General features: G+C 59.5%; 2 protein-coding genes and 1 long non-coding RNA gene across 4 annotated transcripts; 1 reads left to right on the top strand and 2 right to left on the bottom strand.

Annotated features, from left to right (window-relative positions):
- Nucleotides 1–6,596: 6,596 nt before the first annotated feature.
- On the bottom strand, nucleotides 6,597–7,084 carry LOC109254013 (uncharacterized). Its single transcript, XR_008420431.1, has 2 exons — nucleotides 6,752–7,084; nucleotides 6,597–6,675 (listed from the first exon to the last, which is right to left on the bottom strand). It is a non-coding gene; the product is annotated as an uncharacterized LOC109254013 (long non-coding RNA).
- A 4,163-nt stretch (nucleotides 7,085–11,247) lies between these two features.
- IER2 (immediate early response 2) lies at nucleotides 11,248–14,077 on the bottom strand. The gene has a single exon (XM_019427527.2). The coding sequence runs from the start codon at nucleotides 12,920–12,922 to the stop codon at nucleotides 12,251–12,253; it is 672 nt and encodes a 223-aa protein (XP_019283072.1). The 5' UTR covers nucleotides 12,923–14,077; the 3' UTR covers nucleotides 11,248–12,250.
- A 2,054-nt stretch (nucleotides 14,078–16,131) lies between these two features.
- On the top strand, nucleotides 16,132–18,941 carry STX10 (syntaxin 10). Of its 2 annotated transcripts, XM_019427534.2 has the most exons (8): nucleotides 16,132–16,243; nucleotides 16,502–16,671; nucleotides 16,815–16,909; nucleotides 16,987–17,049; nucleotides 17,931–18,038; nucleotides 18,133–18,239; nucleotides 18,337–18,431; nucleotides 18,533–18,941. In XM_019427534.2, the coding sequence occupies exons 1-8, from the start codon at nucleotides 16,209–16,211 to the stop codon at nucleotides 18,607–18,609; spliced, it is 750 nt and encodes a 249-aa protein (XP_019283079.1). In that variant the 5' UTR covers nucleotides 16,132–16,208; the 3' UTR covers nucleotides 18,610–18,941. The 2 variants fall into 2 exon arrangements, with proteins under 2 accessions (XP_019283079.1, XP_019283080.1); XM_019427535.2 differs by lacking the exon at nucleotides 18,533–18,941 and having other exon boundaries at nucleotides 18,133–18,235; nucleotides 18,337–18,425.
- Nucleotides 18,942–20,068: the final 1,127 nt, after the last annotated feature.

The raw sequence follows: 20,068 nt of genomic DNA, 5'->3' as shown, positions 1-20,068 counted from the left end.
GGGCGGTTGGGAAACCAGGAAGCTCTAAGAGAGAAGATAGGAGCCTCCCACCCTGGCTCAGAGCCGGGACCTCACTCCTTGTGTGTGTGCACCCCTCCCCAGCCCAGGCCGACGCTGAGGTCTGCTGGGTACCACACACACAGTCTCTCGTCCAGGCCTAAATATATTCCAACCTCAGGGACATTCCACACCCCATGCTCATTTCCGCCTTTCTGCCCAGCACGGTGTCAAGAACCAAAATCCAAGTGGAAGGTTGGGGGCCATGGAGGAAGAGGAGGAGGGAGGGAGCCAGTGTGATCAGTCTGAGATGTGGCTTCAAGGGTCCTGGTGGTGATGGGGATGCTGGGAAAGCTGAGAATGAGGGGGCCTCCGCCCCTCCCTTCCAGCCTGCACAGTGCTTCCCTCCTCTGCTCGCAGCTTCGTGAGTCACCATTCCGGCATTCGCTGGCACAGAGCCAGGGCTGGGTGGGATGTCAGGGCGGCAGGCGGGCGGGCGGGGAGACCTACTTTAGCCTTGGTTTCTCCCCCACGCCCACAAGGGCCTTGGGTCTCAGAGCACACACCCCACACCTACTCAGTACATCCAGAGGCCAGGTTGGGGCTTCCCACGTCTGCTGCCCTGGGAACCAGGAAGGAAGGGCTGCCTGTCGCCACCCACCTGGGGCACTGCCCAAGTCCAGCCACCAGGGGCTGGGGAGGCCAGCACCCCTGTCTCCAGGTGGAGCGGAGGTGGCCTAGAAAGGGCGCCCTGCTGGCCCCTCCCCAAGATGCCAGAACCTGCCAATCACCTCCGTGCCCAGGACTCCAGCCAAGGCCCCAAGTTTGACTCCACATCTGTATTTGGGAAAAGACACACACACACACACACACACACACACACACAGTGGGGAGAGGCAGGGCAGTGGAAGGCAGGCGGCGAGCCTACGCCTCACCCACTCCACCCCAACATTCAGCCACGCTGGGGGACGTTTTTTCGGCTGCCACAACTACAGGAAGAGGCACTTGTGGCACCTAGTGGGTGGAGGCCACCGCTGATGCTCGACACCCTCCGATGCACGAGGCAGCCCCACCGCAGAGAGCCATCCGGCCGCAAAAAGTCCAGAAACGCCAGCCATGTGCCCAGGTTCGAATCCAGGCTACAGCACTTTTCAGCTGTAAAGACCATATGCAAGAGGAAGGCTATCTAACCCCGTGGTGCCTCAGTTTCCTCCACGGGAAACAAGGAGAACGTCATAAGTCAGGCAGTGAGGACTCTGGGAGTGGAGCACTTTAAGTACTAAGCAGTAGCTTCTATGGTTGTTGTCATTCTCCTTTTTTTTCTTTTTTTCCTTTAAAAGTAATCTCTAGGGGCGCCTGGGTGGCTCAGTCGGTTGAGCGTCCGACTTCGGCTCAGGTCACGATCTCGCGGTCCGCGGGTTTGAGCCCCGCGTCGGGCTCTGGGCTGATGGCTCAGAGCCTGGAGCCTGCTTCCGATTCTGTGTTTCCCTCTCTCTCTGCCCCTTCCCCGTTCATGCTGTGTCTCTCTCTGTCTCAAGAATAAATAAACGTTAAAAAAAAAAAAAAAATTTTAAAGTAATCTCTATCCCCGGCGCGGCGCTCGAACTCACGGCCCCGAGATCAAGAATCCTATGCCGTACTGACTGAGCCAGCCAGGCAATCCCGCTGTCATTCTTAAGACGTCAGGCTTCGGGGCGCCTGGGTGGCTCAGTCGGTTAAGCGGCCGACTTCGGCTCAGGTCATGATCTCGCGGTCCGTGAGTTCGAGCCCCGCGTCAGGCTCTGTGCTGACGGCTCGGAGCCTGGAGCCTGTTTCAGATTCTGTGTCTCCCTCTCTCTGACCCTCCCCCATTCATGCTCTGTCTCTCTCTGTCTCAAAAATAAATAAACGTTAAAAAAAAAAAAAAAAAAGACCTCAGGCTTCAAGTCCCACAGACTTGAATTCGAATTTGACATTTGTCGTGGGGCACCTGGCTGGCTCAGTGGGGAGAGCATGAGCCTCTTGATCTCGGGGTCGTGAGTTCAAGTCCCATGTTGGGCACAGAGCTTACTAAAAAACAGGTAAACAAACCACACACACACACACACACACAGACACTAAAACAAAAAAACCCTGACACCTCTCAGCTGGATTTGGATAAGTGCTGTCACTGCCTGTCTCCGGAGTCACTAGGGGCAACAGATGAGCTACTGGGCACACAGCCTTAATGTGCGTTGGGGACACAGGGGTGCTGAGTAAACTCTTGCTGAGCTCAGGAGGGCCTGAGCCTGGAAGGGGCAGGAGGGGACATAAGACCATCTGGCTTCTGGGTTCCACGGATGCCATGGCAACGGGACAGGATGGGCTCAGGTGCAAGAGAGTTGGAGGCGAAGGTTTCAGGGAGGATTCACGCTGGCCACAAGCGCCAAGCGGGAAGCATATGGCCCCGTGCGTGCGTGAGGCCAGGCCAACCTGGAGTGTGGCTGCCAGGAGCCTTCTAGCTGAGGAACTTTCCCCAGCTTTCTAGAACATACAGGCCAGCTGCAAGGAGGGGAAGTCACTGAGAGCAGGGAACAGGCACACTAGGGTAATCTAGGACAATCGGGGACAGAGAATTTCTCCGGAGCCGCGTGTGTGTGCGTGAGCGAGCGTGTGGGTAACCCACTGGGCCTAGACTCAGCGCACGGTGTCGAGGGGACTGAGCCCGCTCTCCCCGGCCGACCAGAAACCCGGGTCCAAGCTCGGGACATGGCCCTGGGGGAGGCTCCTCGCTCTGGCCTTCCCAGCCTTCAGGGATAGGGCTGGCTTGAGTCACAGCGGAACTGCTGGGAGACTGTGCATGTGTGTGCCCACACCCCCCCCATGGTGAACAGACAGTCGTGAGAGAGAGGGGCAAGCCTAAGGAGAGAGGAGGGAGGCACAGGGAAATACGATGATGCCCGGAAGCAGCCATTGATGCATAGCGTCCCCAAGGGCCCTGCACATGGCAGCCGGGGCTCCACAGAGGCCAGGGACGCAAAGCAAAGCAGGAGAGGGGAAGACATCCCCCCCCACCCCGCACCCCCTATCCCGGCTGAAAGGAAAGCTTCGGTGGTCCCAGTGCGGGCCCCGTTCCCACGGCCCGCTTCTCTGTTTTCTTCAGAACCGGCCTCACACCCACCCCTCTCAGAAGGGAATGCCTTGTCCCAAGCCACATGTGGCCCCTTTGAAAATTCCCGTGACTGTTTATAAGGCAGTGTCCGTGGGGATTTGGAGGGTAGCTGGGGAATACATGGAACTCAGTGCGGCAGGCTCCAGCCGCCGCTCCGATTCAGAGCCTGAGCGGGAAAGGGTCTCGAGACTACCCCCCCCCCACCACCCCGCCTCTACCCCCCCCTACCCCTGAGGAGTCTGAAAGTTGCCGCCTGCAGGGACTCGGCAGTGGGTTAACTGCAGGCCTGCTTTGCCTTCCCCGGTGGGGTGGCGGTGGCTAGAAGCCAGGACAAGGTTCATTCCGGAAGGGCGGGCCACAGAAGGGAGGGGAGGAGAGGGGAAGGGGGCCTCAGGTGGATGCTGGCTGGCGGTAGGCTGGCCTGGGCCCGAACCCCAGCTGCTGGGCCTCTAACAGCACCCCCCCCCCCCCCCCCCCCCCCCGCCTGCCCTCCGGTCTGAAAGGCAAAGCAGTGAGCCACTTCCTGTCCCAGACACCAGCAAGGGGGCCTGCCAGCAGCCTTTGCAGTCTAGAAGTTTGGTTTTGCTCAGTAAATAATGATTACAAAAAAAAAAAAAAAAAAAAAGAACAAAACAAAACAAAACACCCCAACCCCCAAACCAACTTGATCCTCCTCAAGCCCTTGGGTTGAACGTGCACACATTGGCCCTTGGGGAGGTTTTTGCTGTCAGAAAGGGGAGGAAAAAATGATACAGTCACCCAGCAAGTGGGTGTGAAAAAGCTGAAGAGGGCATTTGGTGGGCCAACCTGGGGGGCGGCGGGCCAAGGATGCAAGGAGAGAGAGAAAAGGCCGCCCAGTGGTGGCAGGGAGACCTGGGGCCCCGTGGCCCTCGCCCCGCCCCACCCCACCCCACCCCAGCTCTCTTTCCTTATCAGTGAATGGAAGATAAGCCACTGGGTATATACAAGCAAAAGTCCACTGGGGTGGACAAGGGCCTCTACGTGACCCCTGCCCCCCACCCCATCCCCCCCAATCCAGGAGAGAAAGAGAAACAATGCACTTTGTTTTACCAGACACACGTTTGCTCTAGGCCTTAATTCCCTCATCTGTAAAATGAGGCCAGTGAAAGTGTCTACTTTAATTTTTTTTGTTTCTTTTGAGAGAGAGCGAGCGAGACAGCAGAGAGCCCTGCTAGCGCACAAGTGGGGGAGGGGCAGGGAGCAGGAGAGAGAGGATCCCAAGCAGGCTCCACACCATCAGTGCAGAGACTGACATGAGGCTCGAACCCACGAACTGCGAGATCATGACCTGAGCGGAGATCAAGCGTCGGATGCTTCCCAGACGGACTGGGCCGCCCGGGTGCCCCAGGCCTACTTGAGCTCTGATTTAGGCTTGCAGTGATGGGTAACTGAGAATGTGGGAGGGCCAGGCACAGCACCTGGCTGGGTGGGAGGCATCACTGTGTGCAGTCTCTTCTTAGAACAGGGCATGTTATCTGGCCTGTAACTACCCAAAAGCCTCCGGGGCCGGATGCTGGGGCTCCAGGGACCCTCAGAAGCTCCTGGAGCCTCACAGACTCTCCTGAGGGTGAATCTCTCTGGCTAGCTCTGTAAACAGAAGAGACTTCGCATGAATTCTCAAGGAACACAACAGCTAATTCCCCAGCGAATCTTCCCGGAGCTCCAAGAGACAGCAAAAGGTTTCCCAGACCCCCAGCTCAGGTCGCTCGGGCCCATTAGGATCACGCTGTGCTCCTCTCAGGCCCTTGGAAGAACTTCCCAAGCAGGGAAACTGAGGCCCGGACCAGGGAGCCAACTGGCTGGGGGGTCGTGACCTCCGGCTCATCTGGCAGGGCAGCAAGACCTTGGATTCACCTGGGTCCCTCGGCCGGGCCAAGCCCATCCCCCAGAGATCCTGGGATGTCTCAGCCCTCAGCACAGCGGATTCTCCCAGGCTAGCTATGCCCCGTCCCCCACCCCCGGGGGGGGGGGGGGGCACAACCCTCAGCTCACCAGAGAGCAGAGAACCAGGCTCTATCACTCCACTGAGGACCGCAAGGGGTGCATTCGCCTTGCCCTTTCTGATCATTTGTGAAAACAAGACCTGGGACGGGAGAGAAAGAGCTGCACGTTCCCTAGGTCCGTGGACAAACCCCCTCCAGCTCCCTTTCCACAGGCCAGGCCCCTGAGATGCTCCCCCAAGCTGCACCCCGAGGGAAGGGTTAACAGGAAGCGCCTGGCCGTCCAGCAGCTACAGAAGCCCATTGTTCTGTCAGTCCCCTCCCCCTCGTCCAGGATGACCCTCTGGGGAGCCCCTTCAAAAGGGCCGGACTGGTGTCTCCAGGCTGCTGGCCAGCCAGTCGGGAGAGTGAGCACAGGAAAAGGAAACCCGCCGGGCGCGGGCTGGGGCACAGCTGTCACCGCCACATCCCCCGGGGGCTTTCCGAGGAAGGGGCGGGGGTGCTCAGCCTTGCCTGCCCCCGAGTGGGCAGCCCTCCCTGCGGTCCCCATCTGGAAGCCAGAAAGCTTTGATCTCGAGCCTTTAGGTACAACTGAAGCTCCTGCCTCCCTCCACCCCGCTTCCCCCTCCCGCCCCCGCTCCTCCCCCCCCCCCCCATCTCTGGTTCAGAAAGTTTCACACCCCGCCCCTCCTCCATCGGATTTCAGATCTTCTCTTCTCCAGGTCCCGTCAGCTTTTTCTGATTAGCAGCCTCGGGTGGGGGGGTGGAGGAAGCGGGTGCTTTGGTAGGGCGTCCTGGGTTTGAGGGGCGCTAGGAGGAGGAGGGCTGTTAGCAATTCCCTGGGAGACCCTGGGGGCGGGCAGGGCGAGGACGAGCAGCTGGCCACCAGATGTGGGTGGACAGACGGAGGAGGAAATTAATTGGTGCCAGTCGGTGGCGGGCGAGGAAAGGCAGGTCCCCAGGGGGCCAGGGGAGCCGCCCAGGTGCGGGAGGGAGCTGAAGGAGTGAGGGGGGCAGTGAATGTTTAGGTTATTATTATTTTTAATGTTTATTTAATTTTGAGAGCGAGAGGAACAGAGCACAAGCGGGAAGGGGCAGAGAGAGGGAGACACAGAATCCGAAGCAGGCTCCAGGCTCCGAGTTGTCAGCTCAGAGCCCGACGCGGGGCTCGAGCCCACGAACAGTGGGATCATGACCCGAGCCGAAGTGGGACGCTTGACCGACCGAGCCGCCCGGGCGCCCCTGTTGAGGTTATTTCTTCACTGAGAGCCAACAACGTGCTGGGGGAGAGGGGGTCGATCTTGGACGGATTGGGTATGTAGGTGGAGGGCCTTAGGCCTTGGGCTCAGCTCTCCTGGACACCAATTTCGAGGTGGGCGGAATACACCTCCAGGCTGAGCCTGGGGGAACAGAACAGGTGCCCTAGTGAGACCCATTGTGGACACAGGTGGGAAGGTGTGTGGACCCCCCCTGAGCACACGTGTGTGGATCCGAGCGCCACGAGACACTGCTGCGGGGGCTCTGGTTCCCCGTGGACACCGGTGTGGGGTTCTGGGCTCCTCTGGGCACGTGGGGAGCTTCAGCAGCCTGCACGACAGCGGTGGGTAGCATGAACCCCAAGCTCTGGCAGCCCCCTTTCCCTCCCGCTCCTTCCGCGATTTACCTGATTCGATCAGGCCCCCAGCCCCACACGCCCCGGCGCGGCCTCCGCCTTCCGGCCCGGCCCCTAAGTCCCACTCCCGCATCCGCGGGGCGTGCTTTGGGGGGGGGGGGGGCGCCCCGCGCGGAGAGCCTGGGCGGAATCCGGTCCGGAAGAGACCGGTTTGGGGGGCGAGGGGCGTGGCCCAAGTCACTGACTACGCTGGGAGTTCTTGGAAGTCGCTCGGTGCGGCGCGCAGGGGCGGGACCCGGGGGAAGAGCGCGAGACGAGGTGAACTCGTCTATCCCGCCCCCGTCTGTGATTGACACCCGATCGCTCCGCCCCGCGTTGTGGTAGTTACTGACCTCGACCTCCCCGCCTAGGACTCACATTTCCTGGCGGAGCTCGAGGCCCCGCCCCGCCTGGCCTAGGCCTGCGCCTGCCCGGCTCGGACGCGCGGACCTCGCCCCAGGTTCCTGGAACCGGGCAAACCGGTCCGGGTGCTGTTTCTGTGGCTCAGCCCTTTCCCGGGTTTGCGGAGGCTTTAGCGGGGCGCCTGTCCCTTAGGTCCTGCCGAGAGGAGAGTGGAGGGGATCTTGGATGGCCGACACGACTAGAGCCGTCCCTTACTTGCTCTCCTGCAGGGCGATCCTCTCTGGCGTCAGTTTCCCATCCGTAAAAGGTGGAGTTAAAAGGACCAGTCTCAAAGGAGAGGGTGCAAATGAATCATTCATTCACAAAAACCACTTAGTAAGCACCTGCTAGACTCGTCTCTGGCCTCGAAAGGAGGCCCCAGGCCAGAAGAGGAGACAAACCCAGAAACGAATATAAAATTGCTTTGTGATGTTACAGGGAAAAAAAAAAAAAAAAAAAAAAAAAAAAGCTCCTAATCTGAGCGTCCGTAAACAAAGGTCGTGGACCAAAATGGGGGGCATTTGTAGCTTTGTCTGTCTTCCAGAGGCAGAATTTTCCTAACTCTGGAACGGTGGCCAAACTGATTCAATGCTATTTAAATAAGAGGACGAATCCCTTTGTTTCTCTCTTTTCAGCTTTTAGACTTTCCCTAGTCTTCTGACTGAAGATAGGCCCTTTCCTGTCTCCTGTGGTAATAACATGTGTCGTTAACCGTGGCTAATCTCTGTGCCTAAGAAAGCTGTCTGGACCCTCATACTGGCTACTGTTTCAGCAGAATCTTATGACATTGTTTTGTTTTCACTGTAGCTTGTATTAAAGGTTACCTTCTAAGTGTGGTCCGTGATTAACAAGTGACTTACGTTCAGAAAAATTTTTAGATAAATAATAGTACAGTTGTTTTGCAGATATGACAAAAATCCTGGCCATCAACGGTCTGAAATTTGGTAAATTCTATGCTAAGAGTCATGGGCAGCCACTGATGAAATGCGACAATAACTACTAAGCACTTAGCACTTGCCTCCCCCAGACAACCTCATCGACTCTTCCAGGCCTGGGTTGGGCATTCCCGGAAGGGACATTTGAACACAGATGCGAACTAGAACATTAATTTACCCTTTCAGACAGTGAGTAGTGTTTGAAGGAAGGCTGAGAAGAGGGGTAAAGGGGCTGGGAGGCAGAGTGGGGAGCGACTTTAGATCAGATGGCCAAAGAAGGCCTCTCCCAGGAGGTGACAGTCCAGCAGAGATCTGAACGAAGTGAGAATGGATGTCTGGGAGAGGAGCATTGCAAACGGAAGCAACAGCAAGTGCAAAGGCCCCGGACTGGGACATGCCTGGCCTGTTCTCCAAGCAGAAAAGAGGCCACGGTGGATGAAGCAGAGGAGAAGCTGGAGAGTGACATTATCCAACTTGCATTTTTAGAAGATCTGTGTGGCTGCGGGGTAGGATAGATTGTGGGGGCGAGAGCAGGGGGGAAGCCACTGCCCCTGATCCAGGTGAGAGGTAACAGCAGCCCACACCAACATCGGAGCCAGGAGGTGGAGAAAGTGGAGTGGGATGAGAGGTCAAGTTGACAGCACCTGTGACTGGGTACCATGGGCGGGAAGGAGAAAAAGGGATCCAAGGAGGATTCCTCCGTTGGGAGGCCAGGGAGACATGGGGAGGGGCCTTGGACAGAAAGCCTGGGGGTGGGGGAGGGGGTCCAGGATGGAGAGCAAAATTTGGGAGCCGGCATAGATGAGCCGGCATAGATGAGCCGGCATGGATGAGACCACCTACAAAGGGGTGAGTGTAGACAGCAAGAGGCCCAGGGCCTGAGGTGGGAGGAAACCAGAAGTGTGGAGGCCTGGGAGGAGGCAAGAGTCAACCCGGTCAAATCCCTAGGATGGAACCAAACTCTGGAGCTGAGCGGGGACGCTGACCCTCATGCACACGGAGCTGTGGGAGGCAGGAACTATGTCTCCAGCTCTCTGGGATGAGCACGGCATCCGCACACACATTCCCACACCAAATGCCTGTGTTGCTGTATGCGCCTTTAAATGGACGGCACTGTTACCATTCTGAGTTCTACCAATAATAAAATAACACCGCTTCCGGTGTGCCAGGCGTCCCACCAGGCCCTTTATATGTATTATCTCACCTAATCTTCGCAACGGACCCCCAGAGGTAGGGGCTATTGTTGCCCACAGTGTACAGCCAGGGAAACGGAGGCCCAGAGAGGTGAAGTGACTCGCTCGAAGCTGCACAGCAAGCAAGTAAGACCCGGTGGTCTGGCTCCAGGATCTGTGTTCCCACCCCCACAAGGTCTGCCGCCGGCCCTTGTCACTCAGCGGCATGGTTCTGAGCCATTGGTGTCGCCAGAGAGTGTAGATCTGTCCCCACTCAGGCCATTTATTCTCCGGGGAGGCATGGATAGTCCGAATTCTACCAGACCGGTTAGATGGGATGGGCAGGTAGGTTGTTTCCAATTTGTACAGTGGACGACACTGTAATGAACAGCCTTCTGGAGCCTCCTGCTGCAGGCCTGAGGTTCCCCGGGGGGACCCTACTGGTCAAGGGACTTGTGACACTTTTAGTTTTCACAACTATTGTCCCATGAATTACTCCCCCAGAGGGCCTAGCCCAATGATCCAATGCCATGTAACGGCGTGAAAACCCAGGTTATTGTGACGAATATTCAATGTTGCCTTTTCGGAAGGGTGGAATGGGGTCTTGGGAAGGGGGATATATTAAAGGGATGGGGGGGGGGGCTTCTCCTGTCTCCCACTTCATCATCTCCAGCCCCCGGCCCGGAAACCCCCAGGAGGTGGGGCGGAGATCAGCCTGACCGCTTCCCGGAGAGGAAGGAAGGGCCAGGAGGTTCCTGCGACAGGATGCGCACTGAGGGCCCCCTCCCCAGCCGCCGGGGACTTCCCGGGGCAGGCCAGGTTCTCAGGGGAGCTGCTCCCACGCGAACGCACTGAACTGCCGCTGGGGTGTGGGGCTCCAGTCTCCCCCCCCCCCCGCCCCCCACGTCCCACTGGGGAGTTACGGGTCAGGACCCCGAGTGGGTGGCGCTTAAGTCTCCCGTGTTTCCCCAGGAAAGAATCAGGTGGCCGCGGAGGCGAGCTGGGCTAGATTCCCCTGGGGGAACCCAGAGGGAGGCGGGGAGCGGGGTGGGTGGACGAGGCTGGAGGGGAGCCGGAGGCGGGAGTTCTGGGGCGGGTCCACCCTCCATCTCACCCTCCTCCTTCCACCCTACGGCCTCGGGGTCAGGTCCCCCGGGGTCGCGGGAAGCTGGCAGGGCCGGAGCCAGCCGTCTGGAGGCGGGGCGGCTGCTTTCCCGGCGCCTCCCGCCGCCCTCACTGCCCGCACCTGCGGCTCCTTTGTCCTCCTAACAGCCACCCCGCCACCCGCCCTGGGGCGACGCCTCGCAGCCCCTCTCCTAAATCAGCACTGGATACATTATGAGCGTTTTCTCCTCTGGGGTGACTAAAATGGAGCTGGGATGGAGCCAGAGCAAATAACTAGGGCTCTCAGGGGGGTGTTTCTACATCTACAGCCACCTTTCGGGGAAGCTGTTTAGAGGCCCACTTCACAGATGGGGAGACTGAGGCTGGGAAGCTCCCCTCCCAGCCTGAGTCACAAAATGGTACCGCCAGAGATAAGAAGGGTATAAAGGGCGCCCCAAAGCGCACTTCAGCTCCCCCGCAAGCTGAGGGACCCCCGCCAAAGCTGATTCAGTTGGTCAAGTGGGGTGGGGGGAGCCTCCGAAGGAGGCGTGGCCTTCCCAATTCTGTTTGGGGCGCTGGACCCATCGGTAATCCCCCTCAAAGGTCTGAACTCGTCAAGCCCTCTCCGCGCCCCCCCCCCGCCCCCGCCTGCCCCGAGTTGCAGGATTTCGACGGAACCACCGAATGTGGGGGAGCTGAAGGAGTCAGAGGACCAGAGCACCCAGCACGGAAACGCTCTGGCAAAGAAAAGGGGGCCCAGCCCCATCCCGCCCACTCTACCCACGTGATAGCCGGTCAGACCGGTTTCTGGGGCCCCAGCAAGCCGCCGCCAGCTCCTGACCCCTTAACCCTGCCCCTCCCCCATCAGGGAAGAAAACCAGACGGGCAGCACAGACTTTATTCAAATGGTCTTTATTTTCCTATCTGGCGTTTCTAGCAAAAAGCCAGATAGATGAAATTAAACAGAATCCACCACAGTAAAGGTAAACAGACCTCAGCACGCCCTGGCAAGAATCTTCCCCTTCCCAAACTGGCCCAGTCTCACCAGCAACTAGTCCCAGCGCAGCCTTACAAGCGCTCTAAACACCCCCACCCGATTTTGTGATTCAGACCAGGATCGTCTGGGTTGTGTCTGTGTGTCTGAGGGACGGTCACGCCGGAGACTGGGAACGTATTACCACCTCTAACGCACCAGATGAGGAAAATTTTAACCTGAAATTGAATCGGGCCCCCACCTTGCCCCCGCTATACAGCCGAAGGCGCAGGGGCGCGGGGCACAAACCCGCAGCGCGCGGGGCGAGGTGACTCAGGACGCCCTCCTCCCATTCCCCAGGGCGGTCCACACCCCAGACCCTCCTCCCAGGCCCCACACCCACGCAAGGCAACAGGAAGCTCCCCACGTCTGCCCCATGACGCAACGATGACCGCTTGCACAAGTATGTCACTGGTGGGGGAAGGGAGCGCCTGCCTGGAATTCTGAGGTTGGAAATGCAAACACCAACTATTGAAAAACCTTGAAAGGGCAGTACAGCTCCCAATAAAAAATAAAGTCCGACCCTGAGGAGTTTTAAAGAACCTAGCCTCCCTGCTCCCAGTCCCAGAAGGAGAGGGAAAGGTCCACGTCCCAGTCCGTTAAGACAGCACCTGTGGGCGCAGCAGGTCTCGGCGGAAGGCGCTCGCGCTCCCCGCTCAGGCTCCTCGGCGCCGCCGCTGCGCGCAGGCGGCGACGGCTCCCCGGGGGCAGAGTCCCTCTTCAGGCCTCTCAGCAGCCCGGGCGGCAGCTCCTCTCCACGGTTTCAGCGGGCGCTCCCCCGGGGGCGGGCCTCGCCTCGGGTGTGCGCACTCCGGCCGACGGTTCGGCCCGCGCTCTGGGCTCCCGTAGCGCCGCTCGGGGACCCTCAGAAGGCCACCACGGCCCGCACGAGCACGTTCAGCATGCTGTCCGCAGGGCGGCAGGCAGGCTTCGCCTCGCACGCCGGCGGCGCCGTCGGGGGGGCGGCGGGGCTGCAGTTCAGGAGGCCAGAGAAGCGCCTCTGTAGGACGCGCGCCAGGTTGGGGAAGGCGCCCTCCGCTTGAGCGGGAGGTGGCTGCAGGCGATCAGGGACCTCCGAAGAGGCCCCTGCCTCCTCCTCTTCTTCTTCTAGACGGGCTTTCTTGCTTGGGACCAGTCCGACGTCCCCGCCGTCACTCAGGCTGCTGCTCCGCCGCTTGCGGCTGACTTTAGTGGGGCGCGGGGCACAGGGAGCTGGGGTCTCCGCGGCTCCCGGCGCCTCCCGCGTGTCCATGGGCTCCGGGGAAGGCTGCTCACCGTCGGGGGGCGCTGCCTCGGCTACAGCTTCCGCTTCCCGCAACTGGTGCAGGCGAGGATCGGAGGAGCGGACGGGCGGCAAGGGCACCTCGGGCTCGTGGGCTTCCACCTTGGCCGAGAGGTAGAGCTCTCGCGCGCTGCGCATGACCAGCGACAGCTGCAGACTCCGGTGCAGCCGCAGGCCACCGCGCTGCATGCGCGAATGGTACATCTTCCACACCGACAGGGTCATGATGCGTTGAGCCTCCTTCTGCACCTCCATGGCGGCTAGACGGCGGGGGCGAGGACGGCGGGGGCTCCCTGACTGGGCAGGACAGGTAGCAGGTGCACTCCGGGCTACGCGCTCGTTCACGCTTCTCCCCTCGCGCCAACCCACGCCGGGACACTGCTAGGACGCTCTGCCCCGGCGCCCGCCACCCGGACCCTTTTGTACCCGGGGTGAAGTCACGGAGACGCCCCGCCCAATCCGAGAGCCGCATCCGGGCTTCCCAACGCACCACGGCGAGAGACTCCTTAAAGCGACAGGGTAGAATTTACCGAGGCGGGAGAAGGGAAGGAGTCGGGGCGTGGGGGAGCATTCCCCAGTCCACGCAGAGCTCTCGGGGTGGTCTCCTTTCCCAGGGCCCTCAATGAGCAGACGCGCGGGCCCAGAAGAGCAGGGCGGCGGATGGGGGATCAGAGTCCACCCACGTGCTTGCGTTTGAAGCCCCAGTGGCTTGTAGGCAGCGAGTTTCCCTTCGCACCGGGGAAGACCGGGGTTCGAACCGGTATATCCCCCGTGGGCACAGTTCCTAGCAGCTACTAGGTGTCTAGTTAATATTTTTTGAATCAGTAACCGATTCGTATTTCTTGAATCAGTAACCGTGCTAACACTTACGAAAGCACTTACTACCCGTCAGGCGCTGTTAAGGGTTTTCCTTTACTAAATGCCTCACCTCCACTCCGCGGAGGGTACCGCTGTACCTGATTTCTTCCGCTGGGGAAATCGAGACAGAGTGACTCGTCCAATATTTGCTAAACGAATAAACGGCCACTGCAGTGAAAGGGGACACTGGGGCCTCCAGCTCTTGCGTCTTTCTAGCGTAAGCCAGCCCTCCTCACTCCTCTGTAGGCAGTAAGCAGGCGGGCAGCGGGGGCTGGCTCCTAGGCATAGCTGCCCACTCCACGGGCATTGGATGTCTGCAGACACGAACGCAGCCCTGGGTGTCATTCCTGCGCTCCACACCGAACACCCCCCGCCCCTTTCCTCTACTCGAGCTCCACGGGTGGGCTGGGTGCTCGCAGGACGCAGGACCCGGGCAACAGGACAGTCCGGGTGAACACGTGGCTGCGCCCCTTAGACAACACGGCCCTGCTCCGCCCCTGCGCCCCAGGAAGCGTGCTTGGGGTAGGAGCTGTAAACTGAGCAAGGCAGAGATAGAGCGGATAGATAGAAAACATCGGCCCCACCCTCCGCTACGCCCTATTGCTCCAGTTCCTCCAAAACAAGATGCAAAATTGTTCCTATAGCTCCATTCATTCGTGGCAAGGGCCCTTTAAGGGAAGGCTCGTCTCCCTCCCCCCTTGCCGCGCCGAAGGGAGAGCGGAGTCTTCCGGCCACTGGAAGCGCCAGACTTCCACGACTAAATTTGGGTATAATGACGTAGGGCAGGCGCGCGAGCCGCTTCCGGCTGCCCATATAAGGACAGGGGCCGGGATCTCCGCTCTGAGCTGAGGCAGCCTCCTTCCGGGCGGGCGGGGGCGGTGCCTGGCCTCCGAACACGCCCCCTTCCCTTCCCTCCCCCGCTCCCAGCCGCTAAGGATGGCTGTAGTCCCGGGCTTCCGGACCAGAGTTTAGCGGGGCGGGCGGGAAAGGAGGGGAAGGCTTCGCTTCCTTCCCTCCGGCGGCCGAGAAGGCGTGACGCCTCTCCGGGAAGCCCCCCGCCGGCAGGTAGGGGCGATCTCTGGACTTCCACTGACGCCATCTCCCAGAGACCCTCCCCAGAGACCTTGCTAACACGAGGGGCGATTCGCTGAGGACCCATTCGTCCCTGTTCCCCCATAGAGACCCACACAATTATTTCTCCCTACAAGGTTCTCTCCCAGGTGTTCCTTCTCCCCCCCACCCCCCAAATCATGCACCCTTGGAGAACCCCACGCCCCGCCTTCCCACCCCCTGCACCTAAGGACTCAACAATTTTATCTTCTTGACCCCTCCAAAAACTGTCCCTAGTCATCGATCCTGCCACACACTAGGGCGACCCGCTGAGGACGCCCCCATCTCCCCCAGGACCCCCACGGCGAATCCACAATGATATTCCCAGCCCAGGCTCTGTCTGAGAGACTCCGAAACACTGGGGCACACAGGCTCTCCAAGAACTTCAGACATCCTGCCCAGACTTCCCCAGAGACAGACTAGGACCCCACTCTGGTGATGGCTCCCCCCGCCCCTCCAAAAAAGAGTGCTTTTCCGGAGACCTTGTCACACAGATCGCCTCTGTCACACAGGGATCCACTCTATGAGTCTCCAGACATTCCTGGCCCCTCCCCAGACGGAGACCCCACACACCGAGAACTTTCTTGTATACAGAAGCCACCACCACGCCCCCTTTTCCCGACTCCTAGCCTCGCACGCAGAAAGATCCCACACCCCAGAAGCATCTCTGGGGCTCCCACTCACAACCACCCCGCCCCAGGGCGATCTTGGGGCGCCCTCCTCCGTAGAACAAAAGAGGAGGGGCAGTCCAGCAAGACTCTCCACCGGAGAATGCCCGCACCTCACTCCACCTCCTGCGGTAAAGTGGGGAGGACTACCTCTCCCCCCACCCCTTCCCAACTCTGGGCTGGGACGATCTCCGAGTACAGGATCAAGGTGTAGGCTCAGGAAGTCTGTTAAGAGCGTCTTCAAATTGGGGGCGCCTGGGTGGCTCAGTCGGTTAAACATAAGACTTCTGCTGGGGTCACGACCTGGGGTTCGTGGGCTCGAGACCCGCGTTGAGCTGTCTGCTGTCAGCGTGGAGCCCGCTTGGGATCCTCTGTCCCCGCTATCTCTCTCTGCTCCTCCCCGGCGCTTGCTCTCTGTCTCAAGAATAAACAAACATTAAAAAAAAAAAAAAAAAAGAGAGAGAGAGAGAGAGAGGTTCTACCAATCGAATGATCCCCTTCCCTAGTCATAATCTCTGATTTGAAGAAGGTTATTATTATTCACATTGCCCAAAAGGGAAACTGAGGTTGCTGCGGCAACAATGCGAAGGGCTAGCCCTCCAACCGAGAGATTAGGAGCTCCGACCCCCAACCCAGCCAGACTTAACTGGGACTCTGCTGGGGGCGGGCGCGGCGAGCTACGGGGACGCGAAGCTGTTTCTGCCCACAATAAAGATGGCCACGAGGAGGGCGGAAGCGCGGGCCTCCGAGGCCTCTCTTTCTACCCTGGCGTCCCGGTTCTCGATGGTGATGCGGCTCACGTGACGGGGGCGGGGGAGGCGGCGCTTTCCCTTCTTGCTGGGAGGGAACCCGCTACCGAAGCCGAGAGGGGAGGGGGGTTTGGCCTCGGGCGGGGTTTGTGTGACATGTCTCTCGAGGACCCATTTTTTGTTGTCCGAGGGTGAGTGACAGCAATGGGGGAGAGAAGAGGGTGCTCGGTCCCCCCGCCAACTAATGCCCGCGTGTCCGGCAGAGCGTGCTAGGCAGTTTGGGCACGGCCGTCGGGGTGCGCGGGTCAGGGAAGACCCGTGGCCGAGTGGGATGGGTGCGCAGGGGGTTATCAGGATATCCTGGGCCCTGACTCGTTTGGGGGCGCAGTGGCCGGCGGGAGGACCGCCTGCCCCCAGCCGTGACCGCTGTGTGTGCCCCTGCCCGGCAGCGAGGTGCAGAAGGCGGTGAACACGGCCCGCGGGCTGTACCAGCGCTGGTGCGAGCTCCTGCAAGAGGACGCGGCGGTCGGACGCGAGGAGCTGGACTGGACGACCAATGAACTGCGGAATGGCCTGCGCAGCATCGAGTGGGACCTCGAGGACCTGGAGGAGACCATCGATATCCTGGGGGGTTGCAAGGCGTCCTGGGAGAGCCCACTGTTGTGGCAGGGGGCAACTGGACACCTGGGTGGAGTGGAGGGCTTGAGGCAGAGGAGGGGGGTCATGTCTGGCTTTGGCCTTGACCCTTGACTCGCGACTTACGCATAGTGGAAGCCAACCCGGGAAAGTTCAAGCTCCCAGCCGGAGACCTGCAGGAGAGAAAGGTGTTCGTGGAGCGGATGCGGGAGGCAGTCCAGGTGAGGAGAGTGTTCGGTGGCGCGAGTGTGGGGAGGTTGGAGTATCTTTACTCTCTGATGGCGTCCTCACCCCCCAGGATATGAAGGACCATATGGTCAGCCCGGCAGCCATAGCCTTTATGGAGAGGAATAAGAGAGAGGTAAGGCATCCGGACCCAGCACCCTCACCCACCCGAGCCCAAGCCTGACCCCTCTGTGTGTGTTCACTTGTCTCCCTTGCACGTACAGTCTGTCTCTTCTGTGCCAGTGCCCATCTCCTCTGAGCAGTTGGTTCCTGGCTGTCTACCTGCCCGCTCTTTCTGGGTGTAGAATCCTTTCTGCCTCCTAGTGCGGGTCTGTATCCCACCCCCTCTCTTTTTTTTTCTTTTTGCTTGTTGCGTCACTGTTTCCAGGATGTATGCCTGCCTTTTTTTCTGTGTCTGTACCTGGCCCTTCTGAGCCTGTGAACTTGGCCTCTGAGTAGATCCCCATCTGCAGTCGGCTTGCATACCATTTCCCTTCGTGGGTGTGCCTGCCCTGTGTGTGCCTGCGGATGCCTTTTGTGCGCACTCCCCCGGCTGCCTCTGTTGGTACTTTTTTTCTTCTGTGTGTCCATCCAGCCTGTCTCCAACCCGTCATGGGATGCCCATGTGGGATCGGGGAGGGTGTAGGGCCGAGACCTGCACGAGCTTGGGGTCGTATAGCAGTGCCCACGGGCTTTCCAGGTGTGCTGCCTTGAGGGTCAAAGTCCAAATTCTTAAATACATCTCTTTATATGATGAGTCCATCATGGATTCGGGCAATCCGCATTCCAGCCCCAGGAACTCCCCGTTTTACAGAGGAGGAAACTGAGGCACAGGGAGGTCAATTGATAGGACCTTGGGGTCACCTTGTTAGCAAGCGGTGGGCTTGGGGAACCCAGGCTATCCCATTCCTAAGACTACCTTCCTGAGCAACAGCCATCTAGATTTGCCACCGGTCTGTGTCTGGCTTTGCTGTGAGTGGCCCTCTCTCCCTGAACCTGTGGTCTGTGCCCCCATAGATGCTGACAGGCAAGCCAGCCGCCCCACAGTCATCCAGCGACCTGCTGGACGCCAGCATGGCCGCAGCCACCTCTCGTTACATTGAGGAGCAGCAGGCCACACAGCAGGTCCGTGCGGGTAGTCGGGGATCCTGGGCCGGAGGGGCCTCCGGGCAGCTCAGGGCCCCCCGCTGACGGCAGTTCCCACTCCTCCAATCTGCAGCTGATCATGGACCAACAGAATCAACAGCTGGAAATGGTGTCCGGGAGCATCCGGGTTCTGAAGCACATGTCTGGCCGTGTTGGGGAGGAGCTGGATGAGCAGGGCGTGTGAGGCCAGGATCCTGGGGGTGGGCCGGGTGCCCTCAGCTGGCCGCGCTGGTGTGCCCAGAACTTTTGGAGGCTAACGCCATCTCGGTATCAACAGCATGCTGGATGCCTTTGCTCACGAGATGGACCACACCCAGTCCCGGATGGATGGGGTCCTCAGGAAGATGGCCAAAGTATCCCACATGACGAACGGTAAGCCCCCTTGGGGAGGCAGCTCAGGGGTGGTGGGTGGGGGGCGGAGGTGGTACCTGGTCCCCCCACCCCCCCGTGACCTCTGACCCTTTTGCCCCCAGATCGCCGGCAGTGGTGTGCCATCGTCGTGCTGCTGGGGGTGCTTCTTCTGGTTCTCATCCTGCTCTTCTCCCTCTGACGCCGGCCCTCCCCAGGGCGCCGGTCCCTCTAGCTGTGGGAGCTGGCAGGGTCCTGCCCCCTGGGAGAAGGGGCTCCTTCCTGGAGAGCTGTCTCGAGGTTCTCATCCGGAGCCAGTGGGACCCTCGGGGCCCTGGGCCAGAGCCCCTGCCACTGGTCCTGTTTCAAGTGTGCTTAGGAGGTGGCAGAGGTAGGGGAACCTCAGACCCGCCCCTCCCCATTTCTACTCTGGTGCCCCAAAGCCGTTTGCTCCTGTGCCTTCCGCGCGTGCCAACTTGGAAATAAAAATCCCAGCCTTTTTTTTTTTTTTTTTAAATACACGTCTATGCCTTACTGTGTGTTGTGGCTCGTTAACTCGTGCCCGTCCCCTAAATGGGACTCCCATTGCGAGCCCCTTGCTTGCACATGCTGGGGCCCGGGTGTGTACCTACGTGCACAGGCACGCGCCTAGTAGGGGTACCAGTGGTCAGGATTTGGTGCAGAAGAGACTAGTCCAGTTTATTTCTTGGTTTCACGGCGGATGAGGCTGAAAAACCCCAAGCCTGATTCTTCCTTGAGCGTTTGAAGTTTAGTCTAAACGTCTTCTGCTCGTCCTCGGCCCACCGGAGGCAACCGCCTCAGCAGTGGAGCTGAGCAAGCCACTTCTGAGGCGCCCGAGTACCGCCGGGCTCCAATGTACACCTGGTCACTGACAAGGCCGTGTTTGTAAATTCCAGGGCTTTGCCAGAGCTTGCCCGAGTGATTCCTGTGAGCCAGGAAAACTCCTAAGTGCCGCGAACCTTAGATTGCCATCTCAGATGTTTCCATTCCGCGCGGGACGCAGTCCCGCATCAGAACCTCACGTCTTAGTGGCTCATTTACACATCGCAAAGTGCTGCCTGTTACAAGGGTGTTGTTCCGTTAGGCCGATTTGTCAAAGCTTGAAAAGAACCCGTGTTCAATGTGCCGATTCCCTTCTTCATGCAAACCCACTAGAGGTTTGGGTTCTCTTGATCGCTCTGTTCCAAGTCTTCCTGAGGTTAAAAGGTGCACTTCTGGGAGGGGGTGGTGTTCGCACGTACCTGGGTTTGCCCACATGTTAAGGCAGACGAGACTTCCTGTTACCCAAGGTGACTGGATCAGTCACCTCTGGATTTTTGGTGGTGGTGTTGCTGGCTGTCAGAACCCTACTTTCTGGCAGCCGAGGCTGGGGCTGGTCTTCCTCAAGTACGACCGAGCCTCCCTGGGAACTGAGATCCCACCCGATCACCTCTCCAGGACGTCTGTCTGGATGCTCTTGCTAGTTACAAGGGCGGCCAGACCTGTCCCGGGCAGGGATGAAACTTCCTTTTCCACCCCAAGGCGAACACTTTCTGATTTGATGGGCTCCCTAACCTCAGCGAATAACCTTCCTACACTACTAGAGACATTTCTGAATCGGGGAGACCTTAGCACACATCTGCGTCTTTCCCATCTGGTTC

This window comes from Panthera pardus, unplaced genomic scaffold (genome assembly GCF_024362965.1).
Source record: "Panthera pardus isolate Hobbes unplaced genomic scaffold, ASM2436296v1 HiC_scaffold_8, whole genome shotgun sequence".
Lineage (NCBI taxonomy): Eukaryota > Metazoa > Chordata > Mammalia > Carnivora > Felidae > Panthera > Panthera pardus.
Note: the sequence above shows the minus strand (reverse complement) of the source record. Positions and strands in the feature narration are given on the sequence as shown.